Source organism: Temnothorax longispinosus, chromosome 8 (genome assembly GCF_030848805.1).
Source record: "Temnothorax longispinosus isolate EJ_2023e chromosome 8, Tlon_JGU_v1, whole genome shotgun sequence".
NCBI classification, from domain to species: domain Eukaryota; kingdom Metazoa; phylum Arthropoda; class Insecta; order Hymenoptera; family Formicidae; genus Temnothorax; species Temnothorax longispinosus.
Genome location: NC_092365.1, coordinates 20,405,611 through 20,423,175, shown reverse-complemented (window position 1 = coordinate 20,423,175; position 17,565 = coordinate 20,405,611). Strand labels below are relative to the sequence as shown.

At 40.6% G+C, this 17,565-nt stretch overlaps 1 protein-coding gene and 1 non-coding gene across 5 annotated transcripts; both read right to left on the bottom strand.

Annotated features, from left to right (window-relative positions):
* Positions 1-105: 105 nt before the first annotated feature.
* Positions 106-16,186, bottom strand: LOC139817519 (synaptic vesicle glycoprotein 2B). Of its 4 annotated transcripts, none has more exons than XM_071785671.1 (10): positions 16,005-16,186; positions 3,238-3,468; positions 3,093-3,152; positions 2,911-2,994; positions 2,515-2,839; positions 2,282-2,403; positions 1,946-2,184; positions 1,208-1,652; positions 806-1,093; positions 106-719 (listed from the first exon to the last, which is right to left on the bottom strand). In XM_071785671.1, exons 2-10 carry the CDS (start codon positions 3,272-3,274, stop codon positions 664-666), a joined length of 1,656 nt encoding a protein of 551 aa, XP_071641772.1. In that variant the 5' UTR covers positions 3,275-3,468; positions 16,005-16,186; the 3' UTR covers positions 106-663. The 4 variants fall into 4 exon arrangements, with proteins under 4 accessions (XP_071641772.1, XP_071641773.1, XP_071641771.1 ...); XM_071785672.1 differs by lacking the exon at positions 16,005-16,186 and adding an exon at positions 11,344-11,501; XM_071785670.1 differs by lacking the exon at positions 16,005-16,186 and adding an exon at positions 9,101-9,321.
* Trnar-ucg (transfer RNA arginine (anticodon UCG)) lies at positions 4,796-4,868 on the bottom strand. The gene has a single exon. It is a non-coding gene; the product is annotated as a tRNA-Arg (tRNA).
* Positions 16,187-17,565: the final 1,379 nt, after the last annotated feature.

Sequence of the window (17,565 nt, the reverse complement as noted above, 5' to 3'; positions counted from 1 at the left end):
TTGCTCTTATACAAAGCCCCCTCCTATTAGATGTATCATATATTTTGTCTGCTATTTGGATTCAATCTTAATATAGGGATAGAAAATTGATAGAGTATCAAAAGCTTCGAGGAATATGTTGCTTTCTTTTAATTTCTTTTTACATCAGTACGTCAAGTTACGTCCGTTGCGACATAAAGCGATAACATTCGTTCTCGATCTTCAATCGAGACTCACAGAGGATAGGAAAATATATATTTCTTTATTATATATCGCAATTAGTTCATGTATTTAATTACTTAAATACTGCTATTAATGTCAGTACATGTATAAAATTCGACTAAGGCACCTAATTTGTGTATCAAATGTGTATCAAACTAGACGTTACGCTCGTTTCATCGCTTTCGCTAAACTCTCGCTACAACGTTCTATGCTTTCTTTTTTTTTTACCTATAATAGGGATTATTATAAACAGCAGAGATTCTAGTTTCCTACTTGCAAAATGAGAATAATTTCGAGCTTTCAATTTCTCTTTGCAACGCTACTGTGCAATCGTCGTGTGATGCTCAGGATTCCATGATTCTAAGATTCAACGACACTTGTGCGTGTTCGACAGAAGTAATATAAATGATAGATAGATGATCGATAGCCTGTTGCTCGATTGGGATGAATTTTTCGTTGAGGTCAGGAAAGTGGTTCGCGCGTTGTGTTCGGTAGGAATAAACACAGCAAGCCTCCTCCTGCAAAATGAAATATGAGAATATAGAGTGAGAAAGTTTAAGAATCGAAATTAACGAAATTGAAGAAAGATATTAGACGCGCTTACCAATCAGAAGAGCGGCCACTATGAAAGTCGGTGCCGGACAATACATGTCCAACAGTTGGGCAATGACAATATTACCAATTATCCCGCCAAGGCGGGCGGCGACCATCGATATGGCGATACCGGTTGCACGCAGCTGCGTCGGAAATACCTCGGTGATGAGACAATCCAACGCCGCGTTGCCGCAACTTATCGCGCCGCTGAAGATAGCCGACACGGTCAAATTCTGATATTTGTTGTACACGAAGTATAAGCCAATTGAGCACAGTCCTGATGAAAACGTGCTGAACACTAGAAGGAAATGCATATATATAAAATAATGTTGGAATAAATATATTTAAAAAAGGTGTAAGATGCCACATTTCGTCGCGATAGTCTTGATTATTTTCATATTAAAATAAATACCTAGAAAGAATTTACGGCCAAGGCGATCCATCCCCAAAACAGCGACGATATTGGCGGGTATGGCGGACGCTACCGTGATGAGGGACTCCATAAATACGGACGCTCCGATTTTGTCGGAGCAAACGTTCTCGATGCTGTGCGAACCCTTGTTAACGACATAATCGGTGACCTGGCATATCGAGGCCACCACGCCCGGTTGATCGCGATGAAACTCGTCGAAACGGTTAAACAGCTCCGGAAACCACATCATCAGACCGTAGTAACCGATATGGAAGGTGAAATTAATAATGATCGATATTATCGTGAAGCGAAGGATGGGCGTTACGAATAGCAGTCTGCTGTTCTCCACGATGTCACTCAGCATAGTCTTGCATTTACTCTTTTCTTCGACTTCAGCCTTTACCGGGTTCGATTCTTGATAGTCATCGAGGATCAATTCTTTTACCTGTGTAACAAATTAGAAACTTTTTTTAAAATTAATTTAAAAAGCTTTACTATTTACATAATGCCGATTACGTTAACCCGTAAATGCTCGCGTGGGGATCAATTTGACCCACGTTTTAATTTATTTATATCTCACACAAACAGAATTTTTAATTTTTATTTATAATTAATTATAAATCGAGATGTTTTAAATAAAATGATAATTTGTAAGCATTAAAAATGTTCATGCGTCAATTTGACCCCAAGGCGAGGCACTTAAATTTCTTTAAGTTAAATTAGTCAAAATCTAATTACCGTGTAGGTGTCTTGTGGCTTGCCGGTGTTAATGACGTATATCTTACGAAAAATTTCGAGTGCCTCCTCGTATTTTCCGGAAGACAAGAGGTACTTGGGGGATTCGGGGAGCAGCAGAAGCAGCCCCGTTACGACGAACGACGGAAAAGCGCAGATCAACAGGAAGATTCTCCAGGAATTGTACGTGAACGTTGAGCTCGTGAAACCTAAGTCTCTCGGAATGATCAACCATGCTAAGCCTGCGGATGAAAAATCGAGATTGCAAATATGTTTGGGCGTACAGAGAGAGAGATTAGGTATATATTTGTCAACAAAAGACTGAAACTTTTGCCTTACCAGCCACGAAAAGATTCCCCAACGTCCAGAACGCCGCCATGAACGACAGCATGGAGCCGCGCTTGGACTTCGGCTGAAATTCAGCGAAGTACGACCAGATGACCGGTCCGCTACCACCTAGCCTGGAACGTCACTAAATTATTCAACCTTTTCGTTGCTGAGCGAGCACACGTAACGCGGCTACGTCGCGGCTGCGGTAGCGATTACACAATTAGATACACTTTGATACTTACGCCGCGCCATTCAGGAAACGAAACAGCATGAAGAGCTCGTACGTCTGGCTGAAGCTAGAGGCGACGATGCACAGGGCGTTCATGAACGAGATGGCGATCAGGACCTTCCGACGACCGAGAGCGTCCGCTATGGAGCCCCATGCGTACGCCCCGGCCATCATCCCGATGAAGATAATCGAGTTGAGCCATCCCTTCGCTTGGGTATCAAGCTTCAGATCACATTGCGCACTCGGCAGGATGAAGGACATGGAGATCACGTCCATCTCCTCGCTCGTGCTGACGAAGCCGCACACGGCGAGTAGGAAGTAATGAAACTTGCCATATTCTGCGAAAGCAACGACAATGAAGCGACATAAAACAAAAAGAGGCGCTTCAATGCGAATAAAGTGAACTCACCGCTTAGTTCGATGGCCTTCTCGAAATCAGCTTGAACATAGGCTCCCTTCTCTGGATCGAGTGTTTTGCCTTTTAATCCGATACCTATCCGATGATTAAAAAAATAGATACAATTAGTAACAGTAGATTCAGCATGATTACACAACGGAAAGACCGTTTTTTTTTTTAATTTCTATACCTACAGGCAAGTTCGAGGTCCTTGGAACCGCAACCGTTTAGCCGCTCGTCTTTTACATCACACTCTGCAACGTGAAATTGAGATTTCGGTTAAGAACCTGACGCAAATTATCAAAAGGAAGTAAGGAGATATTTTACAGTCGCACGTACTGATATTGCGCTTTGTGTCGGGTTCACCTTCTACCATTCTACGATGTCGGCGCGGGTGGGTGAAGCTGCCTTGGTTAAAACAATCAGATATCGAGCCTTTGCGTTCGACAGGTAGTTTCGTCGAGTGTCAGGCCGGCGTGGTCGAACAATGGGTCCGGGTGAAGTCTTCCTGCTGAATCTGCGCTGATCTGCTGCTCGTCGGCGGGGCTGGGCTTCGCGCTCGCTCGTGAACTGAAACAGATCGACGCGGCAATGAAAATTTTTTCCAGCTCGCAGGCCTCTGTCGAGAAAGAGCAAATTTGTTCTGTCCTATCAAACAAAAAAGAAAAACGAAATTCCGTTTTCATCCGGTTCTCGTCGCTACGTCGTGCAACGGCGTTTATTCGTAATGGAGCTCGGAGAGGCGCGGACGAAATTGTACGAATTCATCTAACAACGTCGAGTGTGTGTGATGCAATATTCGTAAAGTACTAGTTGTTAGTTCGACACACACAGTGGGCCGACATTCTCGCGTCTGAACCCGTAATTTCGCGACGAAGCGTTATCGCGTGTTGTCGTTAGCGCGAATTCGCCAGCCTCGAGATTAGCCTCGAGCGAAATTGGATTAATCAGGGTAAATAGGACCTCGGTAAATCCGAACGGTGACCTAGCGTTAGATCTATACGAATGTGCCGATCGTCCCCCGGGACCAGTGGCTGCCTCTTGATCCCACAGCCTCCTTCCTAATGACAATGTTATCAAATAAATTGATCTCAGGATGAGCGGCGCGTTCGATTTTAAGTAACGTTTACATTTTTCCTTCAAACGCATCTCTCGAATTGCGTACTTCGTTGGTGATTATAAGTCAGCGTTATTTTACATCATAAAAATCTAAATCATTTGCATTGCATTTATTTCTTGCTCTTCGCCGTTGCTGATCGCGCGATATACGTTATTATTGCGAATAATATTACACGTTCGAGAAGGCGATTATTACCTTTGGAGTTGTACTTCGAGTGTCCTTGATGCACTCGAGGGAAAAAAAACATTGAACGCGTTTTAAATCCGCGCTGTTTCGCGATCTCGTTTGAATTATTTCTTAGTTCCCACAATTCTATTATGAACATAGCGTTACAAGCGATCGCACGTAACACCTCTCGCGCGATTAATCCGTGCTTGGTACACATCGTCAATTGCCAGTATAATAGTGGTTACTGGTCATTAGCTATCGACACGAAATGATTGATGGCGAACCAGAACGTTGTAAATCTTGAGCGAGTCACCATTGTGGAGAGATAGCAAAAGGGTGAAGTCGCAGAAGACGATCCTAGATAGTAATGTTAAAATGTTTACGACGGAGCCAATTGTACAAGCGACAAAATGAAACGAATCAGTTTGTTCGAAGGACGGAAAGCGCGCGAGCATCAACGCGCTCTTATCAGAAGAATGAAAAGCAAAAAATATAAAAAGTAACGACTTAATTATCCGATAATTTAGAAATTTAGATTATTCGATACACGGAATCGTTCGACCATCGATATACGCAAGTAGAATACGAAATAAAAAAAAAAGAGGATATTGACCGTGACAGGACTCGAACCTGCAATCTTCGGATCCGAAGTCCGACGCCTTATCCGTTAGGCCACACGGTCTCGTTGAAGGGTTGTTTCCTAGGACAAGTATTTCATAGCTCGGCATTTCAACCCCTCTGCCGTTATCGATCTGATTCGGATGTTCGATAAAAGTTGATGCTCGAATTTCTGGAGCTTAAATACTTTTGCGTAGCGAAAGTAAACGAATATTTAGGTATAAAATGTATGTAGCACGTTTACTGATAACGACGACTTATGCGCGATACAATTAAACATTTTATTCATAGAGAAGTGAGATATTTATTGAGATCTTTATCATTCTCGCACGCGCGCGCATATTCTGACTCATTAAAAGACTTATTTAATATACCGCGTACGTAGAACGTATATCTCTTCAGATGCTTTAATGCGATAATATTGTATGTTTAATGACTGTAGGGGAATTGCATTTACTCGAGGAGTTTGGTCAGCCGTTTAGACCGCCCGATCCTGAAAAAGAGAGGAGCTCAACGATGTAATTGCGAAGGAGGCGTTTCTCGGTTTAACGCCATTCTAGAAAACGACACGACATCCTGACTCGCTAATGAACGAACATCACGCGCGTCCCTTCGCGACGTTCCGCTGCGGCACAGAATCGTTTCCTCCGCGATTAAAATTGGCTGTTTGCGAGGCTGGCTATTAAGTTCGCGTTGAAGCTTCGGATTACAAAAATAGCTATTTTTTTTATAAAACAGCTAATATCCAGCAAGCAGAATATTTATGAGAGTGTTCTCTGCAATAATCATAATGAGGCTATGTGATTATCACACTAATTCATCTTATATCATCAATATCATAATTATTATCGGGAACGACGAGGTTACGATCGATATATATAATTTACATTTGATTGGAAAATAAAAACATGTATATGTAGGGAAACTGTCAAGCCGGATGGCCTTTTAATAATAGATTCTTTGATTAATTCAAAATTTATTTTTTCTTGGCGAAAATGTCGAGGGAGGCCATCATTTATTATAACTTTTCAATTTTTGCGTCGTACATTTTTGTAACTGAGCTTCAAGAAATTCTATTAATAGAAAAAACTTAATCATAAAATAAGAAGTGGAAAACTCTTTTTCAATATATCATTTGCAATTTAAAAGTCGATTATCGTTTTTGTTGACTAAAAATTGAGAGGGTATTCGATGGTATTGAGTCACCTTATACAGATGATAATTGCAGATAATTGCAAATGTAAATTATATCAGAAATTGCTGTCAATTTTGAAATTATATTTGTTATATATTATAGCATACCTTTTAAATTGTTATTATAATATTGTTATTATACCTTTTAAATTGTTATTATAGCGATATATGAATGTTAAAACATAGATAAAAATATTTAAACGCCCAATGACTAACTAAATGACCGAAAAGGTAGAAAAGAGGTCAATTATGTGTAATATAAATCCTCTCAGGTATTCGAATAACATTGAAACGATATTTATGTATATTGCAAAAATGGAATCGGGTCATTACGAGCTGTTATTTATGAAGAAAGATCTCGATACGAAATTAGAAATTATTATTTACATTTTAAACTCTTTTTCAATTCTTCCCTCGCGATAAAAAAAGTTGATAGTGTTTAACACATTTCTTTTTCTCTATTTTTACTTATATTATACATATATTTATATTATATTATTTATTGTATACTATATGTTTGTTTATACAGAGTTTCTGATATTTTAGATTTTTTCCTTGAATATACTTGTACGTGTTATCTTTACGCATGACATATATGTGACTAATACTGCGCGCTTATTGAAAATACAAGAGACGAGGGATGAAAAGGAAATAGACGTAATGTGCATTCTTTGTATCTTACAGTCTAAAAAAAAAAACATTAAAACATTTAGATAGTGCAAAATGGATGGAAAGGATTTTGTCCTTCAAATTTTGTATGTGCTTATAACTAACTCATATACTTATGATACATATACTTATGATACATACAGTTATATGCAAAATAATAGCACCGGCTGAAAAAAATGAAGAAAATTCTAAATTTTAACAAAACTCCATTTTTTATTGCTATCTTTTTGTAATAATGAAATGAGATGTTTTATGTTTCTATTAATTGATGTATATTTAATAAATAAAATAAAGTAATTTTTAGTTAATTAATTTTAAATTTAGAATTTTCTTTGTTTTTTCAGTCGGTGCTATTATTTTGCACATAACTGTATACTTATTGCGCATTGCGCATGAATTAAAATATGCATTATTGCCAATACAAGCCAATACATGTTTCAAGATAGTTACCAATATTTAAATTAATTAAGATATTATTATTTTGTATAATGTCTGTAAATATTTGCATAACTTATTAGCTTGAAGAAAACAAGATGTGCTTGTTTTTCCTCTTATAAAGATGCAGTTTATAATAATTTATTTTCATATATCGGTATATGACTTATATAATGCTCAGAGTTTGGTCATATCATAGACGTATATAATAGACTGAATTAGAGAGCTTTTTTCTGGCAAGATCTGGTTGCGGGGGCACTTTCCTTTTCTAATTGGCACAATTGGCGTCCTTTTCTAATTGGCGTCTCCGCAAGCATATCTTCTGTCCTTCAGATCTGGCCAGAAGCAATCCAATGGCAATGTTTTAGTCTATTATGTACGTCTACGATATAACCAAACTCTGAGCGTTATATCGGTTTTAATAGCGGTTTTAATAGAAATCGATGCTTTTAGAGTGAAAAGACGAAATATGTAAAAAAATATTTAATAATCTTAGCGGTATTTAGCAGCAGTTGTAGTAGTTTAGTGTTAGCAATTGTAATAGTAGTAGTTTAATATTTTATAAAAAAAAAGATAAAGTAACACATTAATACCCAGGTAGCACACATTGAAAGGTAGGAATTTTAAATGTCTTTATCTAAAATGTCTGTCATTAAAACAAAACGTGTTTCTATAATAGTTTTTTAAACGTTATTTTATCGGAAAAAAACGTTCCATCGAACGTTTTTCGAATGTTGGACATTTTTACTCATGAGAAACGTTTCTAAAAATTGGTTATGACGTTTCGGAAAAACGCTTATAAAACATTTCTGAAACGTGTATGTGCTACCTAGGTATCTTGTTTTCACACAACCCATAGCAAGAAACGTCAAGAAACATTTTAACTATATTGCATTAACGTTACAACGTTGCTGCAATGTAGTTAAAATGTTTCTTGATGTTTCGTGCTTACTGGGAAGATTATAAAAAACGCGTTATAAATTTTTAAAAATATTTCTTTTAAACACAAAAGAAAAGATGAAAAACTTGGGATGTATCGTTTTAATGATTAATATATAATAGTAACCGTAAGAAAATACGTTTTATTTTATATAAGGCAAACTTTTTAGCACGCATTTTATAGTTACATTTGTTAAGCAAAGTCCCGAAAACTTATATCGAAAGTAAAACTGCGTCTTATATTTTGCGTCAACATCTTCGAGCTTCCGGCTAATAATACTAATTTTTAATGCTAATAATACGCGAAGACGAAACGAGGTCGAGCCCGTTCTATGCAGAGCTCGAATTGGAGTGCACATTAAAGAACGTTACACCAAAGGATCAAGTGATTCGTAATTATCGTCAATCTCAATCAAAAATGTCGTAGTCGATATTCCGACGTCGCGTCGGCGGAAGGAAGCGCGCGGAATACTTGAACGGCGCAAAACATCGAAATCTCCATTAATTATTTATTAATTGAAGAGTGACTGATTAGATACCTGTGAGTTTGTATTTATTCAATGTTACATGGACACGCGAGAATGATACGTTCGCTCTTAAAAACTTACTTCAATATGGCGTTTTCAAGTCTCGCGCGCATTTATCTTCCCTCTGAAAGGTTCATTGGGTATATGTCCTTCCGTAAAAAAAGGACGCTTCTTAACTCGAAGGGCTCTATAAATCGTACAGATGACTTTTCCTATATGTTTCCTCTTGCGCCAATGTTGAGGCCGCGACACGTGTTGCAATCACTTATCAATTCTCGCGAATTTTCGCCGTTTTGTGTGAAAGACGTCTTATTTCACTCAACTTATACTCGAGCGTATTATAATTGCGAAACATTTAAATATTCCTGGCAATGCATCGTTCACTTTTCGCGAGTTATTTATGCAAAAATTTTTATTATTGATCAATTGCGGTCACAATTTATCGGCAAGCGAGAAGATATATGCAATACTCGCGACGGTCCTTACGACAATATTCGCGATGTGTTCCTAGATCGACGACGCGAGGACGCACCTGGGATGCATTTGCGAGATGTGACGGTCGCGCGGGTGAACCACCGAGATCGGGATTTCGGGATGCTGGCTCAACGCTCGCCGTTCCTATGTCCGATCGTGTCAAAAGCGAGACGAGTCGAGGCAAGTCGGCATTTGTGTCGATCGCGGCAAAATGATGCTTGATCCGCGATGCTCGCCAACGAAATGAGTGTCGGAGCGTTGAAACGCTAAAGAAGAACTACCTGCCAGCTCCCACTAATATGAACCAATATACCCGGCGGTAGTGGCCATCGTCTTCCGAGCGCGGTGCACCGTTGGAGGGGCAGACGACGCAAGGATGAGCGTATCCTTCGCGGGGCTGCTGACTGAGTCTCCGGAGCTTGGAAACTTTGCGGGCAAGCGCGAGCTTATTTGCGAAATCAATATCGTTCAATTACCAGTAAAGCAGCTGGCGCTTTAAGAGAACTCAAGAATGACCGACGAGCGGTGTGCGCAACCGATGTACACGGACGACGACAGTCGTGTAACGTATACCGACCTCGCCGTGACTGGAGCAAGGATCACTACTCCTCGGCGAGATCGAAGGTTATCGTAAAAATACCGGACGCCGCGACCCGATATCTACAGGATCAAGGCATCTGAATAAAAAAAAAAAAAAATGAGGAAAAAAAGGACATAACGAATTACGAGAGCGCGAGAGTTGCGAGCGTGTCGCCACGCGCGCGCATAAGTAATCGAACGAATTATTGTCGCGAGCGCGATCCAACCCTCCGCGGAATGATATCAAGATCCTCGGAAAGCGGTTTTAACCGGTTAACATAAACGCCGGGGAATAAACTACGGCAGCGGTTTCAACCGGTTACAACTTAAAGAAATGAATCGTCTGCGTCGCCTCCCCCAGGGGGGAGGGAGAATCACATGACGCGGTCTTTCGGCGCTGCAATCTTGTTTGCGGGACATTTTTAGATTTCCATGCTAAACGAACGGTTTTCACCTAGGACTAGCGCCTAACGCGTTCGGTCAAACAATCGATGTAAACGCAGCCGGCGAATGGTCTCCGAATAAATGAGGCGACACATACTTGTCAGTATTTTCGACCTGTCTGATAGACCACAGACTTATCGTTTATTGACCTTGCCGATAAAGAGTGATTTCATTGGAAAAGTCTATTCACCGCGTCTATTGTTGATTATTGTGCCTTGACTAGTATTAACATGGTCTCCTAAATTCAATGTAAATTGTAGACGAGAATTCAAGATTCAAAGAACTCGTATCTATATTTTAATAAAGAATCGTGATGTCAATAATAACTGAGATACCCGAAATTGCATGATAATTTTTAGATAATAATTTTACACGTTGAAATTTTTGTCGTCATCGTAATAAGAGAGAGAAACTACAAGAAAATATAATGAAAATTCTAACATTCGAATCTTGTCAATTGTGAAGCGGATAACTATAAAAGTCCAAGCATTATTTAATATAACAGAACGATATTTTTGATTGGCAGAAAGCTCGATCTGAGAAAACATTTTTTATATGTAGTATATAGTTTTATATGTAGGGTAAAATATTATATGTAATTATATGTGTATAAAATAAATTCATATGTGTTTTTCTTTCTCTTGTATAATCTCTGCACATACAAGAAAAATAATAATAAGAAGAATTAAAAAATAATTAAAAGAATAATTTTCGCATCTTTTTTTACAAAAAGTGAAGTTTGAGGAAATGAGAAAAAATTGCCCATATTTAATTATACATAAATGTAGTAATTGTAAATTATTATAAAATTATTGGATATAAATTATTGTAAAGATTATATATAATCATATATAGAATATTGTATAATCTGATCACAATTTTACTTTTTGTAAAGAAACATTACAAAAATCATTTTTCTAATTATTTTTCAATTTTTCTTTTTATTGAAAGAATTCTAACGCTCATTATAAGCTAAACTATATGATAAGAACAAAAGCGTATAAATAAACTAGATTATTTTAAACCCTACATCTTTTTTATTGCTCGATTTTGGCTGGTGTCCTTATCATGTTCTTCTTATTATTTTTCGTATATTTACGAATAGAGATTTTACAAGAGAAGAAAAACACACATGGACATATATTTTATACATAATTATATATAAAAACTTTTTGCCCGGAGAGTTGTCTCGGAATCCTTGAATTCGTCGTTCGCTGACGTATATCTATCATGGGCGTGGCGCGTTTTAAAATTAAATAATAACGAAATGAGACTTACAGTGAGACGAGTTGCCAAGCTTCGTGAAGTGTTCGCCCGAATTGGGGAACTACCAAGGTGACACGAGAAATCACAAAGCTTATATAGGGTGGCGTTAAGACACATCGGGTACCCCCACTCGGGATCACAGCAGAATACACAACAGAATGATCTTCTATCACGCGTCATGTCATGTCGCAAATAAGAGAAGAAAGGAGAACTCGAGACACTCTCGCGAGTAGGGTGAATCTTTTATCCCTCGAGAAAACGGGAACGTTTTCGCGCGTTGCATCGACAATTAAACGTTGATCTTCGATAAGGTGGCGTCGTCCACAGATTCGCCGAATTTCATTTCGGACGGATGAAACCTGGTGGCGAATTATCAGGCCATCCCGTGTAACGTCATTTTATCGTGGCATTCGTCGTTACGTTCCGCGGTTGACGAAACGTATGCTCCACGTGCGTGGACGCTCGTGCGTGACGGCCCGTGTTAACGGGCCTAATTTCACGTTTCCACTCTTTCGTTCTATTGCGCAATCCTTGCATCCCGCGAAGACATCCCGCGTTCACGCGCAGCCTCGTATTGCCACACGCACGATGACACACACGTGTAACGATATCGTCGTAACGTGCGCGCGCGCGCGCGCGTATGTGTGTGTGTGTGTGTGTGTATTTCGTGTGTATGATAACCGTCACCGTTCGTGTCGATAAATTAACACTTGAGAAATTAATGTCTTCATCTGCCTTCGCCGAATCTCTTTGCTTATATACCTTGGTGAGCAATTATATCAGGACTATTCCACGTACATGTATCTCTTTGTGCTTAAAATTTATTTTCTAGTATAACTAAGAGTAAAAAACGAGAATATAACGTACAAAAGTTTTATATATGCACAGTTTCTCACGGATTCATTTTATGTAATGTGTTTATGGATATGTGTTCATTACCATTAAATGCACATATCACGCATGCATGGTGATATTAACATTGTGTTTTTGCTCCTCTCGATTCTCTCGAATAAACTGCGCCGCCATTTCATTTAACGAATTGCTATAAATAGCAAAACCGAAATAAATCAATGATAGCGCTTGATTAAGTGATTACATCGTATTTACTCTGTACGTCAGAACTGCGCTAATTACTTCACGTTACTTCACTTTACATTGCTTTATATTTCGCGTCTCTCGCCGCTTTTACACGTCCGGTTTAAGGAAGGCGATTTTGTCAATTTGTATATTTACGAAATTCACGAGTTTATGCAATTCACGTTGACAGAAACAATTACAAAGAGCGTCGACAATTATAAAGTAATATCTCTTCCGTTGAGTTTCGTCTGAAATTTCATTTATCGTCTCGCTGAAACTGCATATAGCGCCCAAAACACGCGAGTGACGCTCGCGAAAAAAAAGGAGTCGTAAAATATGGACAACTAAAATTTTTTTGCTGCGACAGCTATATTTTTAGCAATAGGTTTTGCTACTATTGCTAAAAATATATCTCTCGCGGCAAAAAAAATGTCGGTTGTCCATATTTTACGACTAGATTTGCTACGGTAGTTAATTTCTTTTCCGTGCTATTGATTTTATGATATCAATTATACGATAGGAACAAAGGAAAAAAAATGTGAGAATGAATTGAAATCTCGGAGGAAAATACGTAGTTAATTGCGTGTGCGCAGTAGCGGCATTAATCATGTACGTTTACCGACTTTAAACAGATGTATGTTGATACGGGAGATTCGAAGGAAATCGCGATAATTGCGCGAGTGTTTGTCGTACGTCTTAACCGAGAGCGGAGCTTAACTGCGAGAGAGCTCAGTTTCTCGAGCTACTTCTTTGCCCCCTCGTGAATCACGATTGCTTTTATAATTGAAATCGCGATTCACGCGCGAGGAAATAGGTTTAAAGGGATTCTTCTTACATGGAGTGCGTTCGGCAAACGATTCATCATCCTGTTCATCATCGATTGCATCCGATTGCATTTATAACATGATTACAATCGTCTTTCTCGATTAAACGACTTTTAACTCGCGCATTCGTTCGGCAAGCCAAGATAATGACGCGCGTGAAAATGTGTGCTCTTATCTCCAGAAAATTTCCAGACCGAAATTAAATACAGCCTCGCGAAATAGCGCTGAAAATCACGTTGCACTGTTTACCGTTGACGTCACGTGCTGATTGATATACGACAGTCGCATAATCGATTGTATATATGTATAACCGTGTCGTTTTTCTTGTCGCCAGAATACCAACATACTCATCAATCCCCGTTATCAATCCCTGTACGTATCTTCTCCTCTTATACATCCGACGCGTCTTCTCTGCATCCTTCTCTTAACGTTCTCGATTCACGCGATTCTGTATAAAATCATAAAAATTATATCACCGGCGTGATGAGCGGAAAGATCTCAATTTGCAATGTAAAGACGGCTATTTACAATGGCGTTATATAATAGATAGCGTATTATGGATGCGTGCAATCAACAGCGTCTATCCTTGTTGGTTGCACGCGCTCTTAAGGATGTGGCGCATGAGCACGATGCGTACGGATTGATGCTGCCTTCCTATTTAAAAGTTCGCGCGAAAACGTTACGAGAGAAAAAGAGAGAAAGTGAACGAGAGAGACATTATATCGCTCATTTGCTACAATGACATAACTCAGAAAAGAAAATTTTCCAAAAAATGAGTTTAAATGTTTTGAATCATTAAAATTTATTAATATTACTTTTAAATGCGATTTTGGTGCAATAACTGATTGTAGAGGAACAAAAATATCTAGTTATGTATTAGCTCTTCATTCAGTGCATTGAATTTTCACCCTTCTTTTGCAAACAGTTCAAAAATGACAATTTTTAGTTATGTCGTTGTTGCAAATGCAACAAATGAATGAGATATATGGATAGATGATTCGCGGCAATATCCCATCTTCACGAGAGTAGATATTAAATAATTTTGTAGCGGTTATCTCGCACGCTCTCCGATATCCGAATCCGGCCAGTGTGATCTGGATCAATGCGCGATCGAGCTAAATCACACGCTTGACCACGCGATTCTCTCACTTAACCGCCTTGTCCTGAAACGAGGAGAGGTTTTTCTGCGTTATACACCTCATCGCGCTTCGGTGCTGTAAATAAAAAAAATATATCACATGTCACGATAAAAGCGGCCGTATATCTGCCCGGAGTCCCATCGTCGGAGCGAGATATCGGTACGCGTCCACGTCGTCGCTTCAGCTGAAATCGAAAGAGCGCCTCTCGGAGGGAGAACAATCTGTCGCGGAGAATCGCCGAAATACATCCACCGACGATTTCCGTCTTCCCCATGCTGCGTACGTATACGCGTACGCGCGAATATGGACCGAATTATGCGCGCATACAATCGTATATGTTAGCTCGTGCTGCGCGAATTAAACGCAGTGACTCATCCAGAATGCTGACGTCATCATCGGCGTGCTCGAGGGGCAATCAACCGGCAAGAGATGCAAAAACGTGTTGCGAATCGAGCGAGCGCCGCGTAAGTGCCTCTCGCGCCGTACCATCGCGTGGGTATATCGCCGTTGATCCGCGAGTAGGTGCAGGAAATTCCTGGCACGGCGAAGAAGAGGCGCGCGAGACGACCGCCGCGGCCGCTCGCGAGCTCCAAGCTCCAAGCTCCAAGGGGGCTCGGAGGAAAACCGGTGCTGTCGCGCACGTCCGCCGCGCGCGCGCCAAGACCGTGCACCACCGTTCTTTGTCCTCGGACTTTGTCCTCTAATTTACTCGCGCTTTTTTTTCGCGGATATAACCGCGGCGAGCGGTGTCTCTAATTGCGAGCAGCAAATATTTGGACTACCGATTTCACGGCCTTAACCATCTATCTAGAACTGAAATAGCTTTGTCATACGTAACATACGTAATTTTGTTCCGCTTAGCGAGAAGCGCGATGTCGAATGCCGTTACTAAAATTGTCGCTCGTTGCGTCTCCACTGAGGAGAGAAAATATGTTCACCTTCTGCCGTAAAAATGAAATTTACGGCGAAGATTAAAAGAGCGCAGTCAAAGTGCCTAATAAAAATCGAAAAAACGTAAACATCACGCGATATTTTCAGAGGTACAACTAGGAGTGTCGCGAGATATTAACGAGCGGACGACTTTTTGTAACAAAATATCTAAATTCTAAAAGATCATTTTTTTTTAAGTATTAAATTAATTTTGAACTCTCTTTTAAAAGCTCCAAAATGATTTAATCACGTCCCGGAAACCACGGAAACATATATACTTTACGGACAGATCCTTGGATCTTTTACAGACAGATCCAGAGACTTGGCTTTCTTCTTGAGAAAATGTCAGGCTGATACCGCCCAAAGTCGACGCAGAGCATCAGTTACATCACATCTATATGTTATAATTTCGTACTCAACAAATGTAAATGTAATATATTATGTTGTTGTATTACATTAACATTATTGAGAGCGAAATTATAGCATAGACGCCATGTAATGTACCTGATGCTCTGTGTCGACTTTAGGCGGTATCAGCCTGATATTTTCTCAAGAAGAAAGCCAAGTCTCTGGATCTGTCTGTAAAATTAAGATCCAAGGATCTGTCCGTAAAGTATGTATGTTTCGGTGGTTTCCGGGACGTCTTGGGATCTCGTTGCGGGGTATACCCGAGATTAAGACGTATACAAAACGATGGACTCACCTAATCATAATATCTCGAAACGGGACGATGTCGAACCAGCGGAAGCTCATTCAACGAAGGAGATACACGAGCAGGCGTGAGATCGGGTCCTCCGTGCACCTCGTCCACCGCGTCGGTTACCACTTCTACTTTCTACGGTGGTGTCAAACACGCGCGACTTGACGACGCGTCCATAGAGACGTAACTAAATCACGGAGGGGTCAGTTCGCGGTGAGTATGTCTGCCAATCTTTCAGCAGGGTTAGTACTGCCGTCATCCCAGGGACGTCGAAATCGGGCGGACCAACCTCCTACCTTGCGCCTCGGCTGTAACCGAAAAATTTCCCGGCCTTTATTCGCACTTTAGATGCGATTAAGAGCGAGCATCTCCTGAAAAAAAAAACGATTCGCCGGCAAATAAATGTATTTTACATCGCGAGATGCCCGGCGCTGGTTTGAGAACGTCGATCAAATCGAAGCAATCGGTACCATTCGGCCCTCGTTGGATCTTCGGCAGGGTCTCGGGGTGCCATCGATAGACGATCGGCACGGCGATCGACGCGAGAAATGACAAATTTATATAAAAAAAAGAAAAAAAGGAGAAGAAGACGAGAACGAACGAGAATGGGCCCGGCCTCTGCGCTCCTGCGTCCTGGCTCGTGTTAGATTGCTGTAGAAGGCTTTATATCCACTTTAGTCACCGACCGTCAAGCAATCATCCTATTGCCGGATTGTAGTATCATGAATGACAGTAAGAAAACGCTTACCGGGAGGCAGGCGATCGCCACGCGAGTTCCCCTGAAATATTGCGCGCCGTTCACTCCGCGCCCGTCGTATTCCCACGGTTCGTTCCGCGCGATGAAAATCAAAGATGACGACGACGACAAAGCGCCAATTCAAAAAGTTACTACGATGATAATAATAATAATAATTTATTATAGTAACGTGACGTGTGAGCGATAACCCTCCTCCCCATTAGAAGTCGTCGTCGAGTTCACATTCCCCTCCCGCCCGCCCTCTGGTTTACCATCGCTCCAAGAAGCGACACACGGAAATAATTTGGCCCTATCAAATCTCATTTACGCTCATGACTCATTTCGTCAATTTATTCGCGTCCGGTGGCGATATTTCAACGTCTTCGACGCTCCGCTATCCTACTTCGCGATGTGAAAGGCGCTTCGCGGCGGAGAGACGCGCTCCGGATCGCGTCCCGGTGAAGCGCAAACCCGGAGGATCTTCTTCAGAACTCCTTTAAATAGAAGCGTCGATCGCTTAAATTTTGCAGACGCGTCGCGATCTTTCGCCAGCGATAATTTCTCTTCCTCTCTCTCCTTCTCTCTGTCTCGAGCAGTTCCGGAATCGAGCCGCTCGTTACCGCAATTAAAATGGAATGGCGTTTTAGCTGTTCTCTAAAGTTAAGTCATATCTGTAAAGGGGCGGAAAGCGATCGCGGATACGGTACGTTAGTCCGTATCACCGGCAGCGATCTGAAACTGGTTTTGATCGACAGCGGCGCGGAACTTTGACGTAGAGTGCCGCGACGGTGACGGCGGCGACGGCGGCGACGGCTCTCGTTTTCTTAT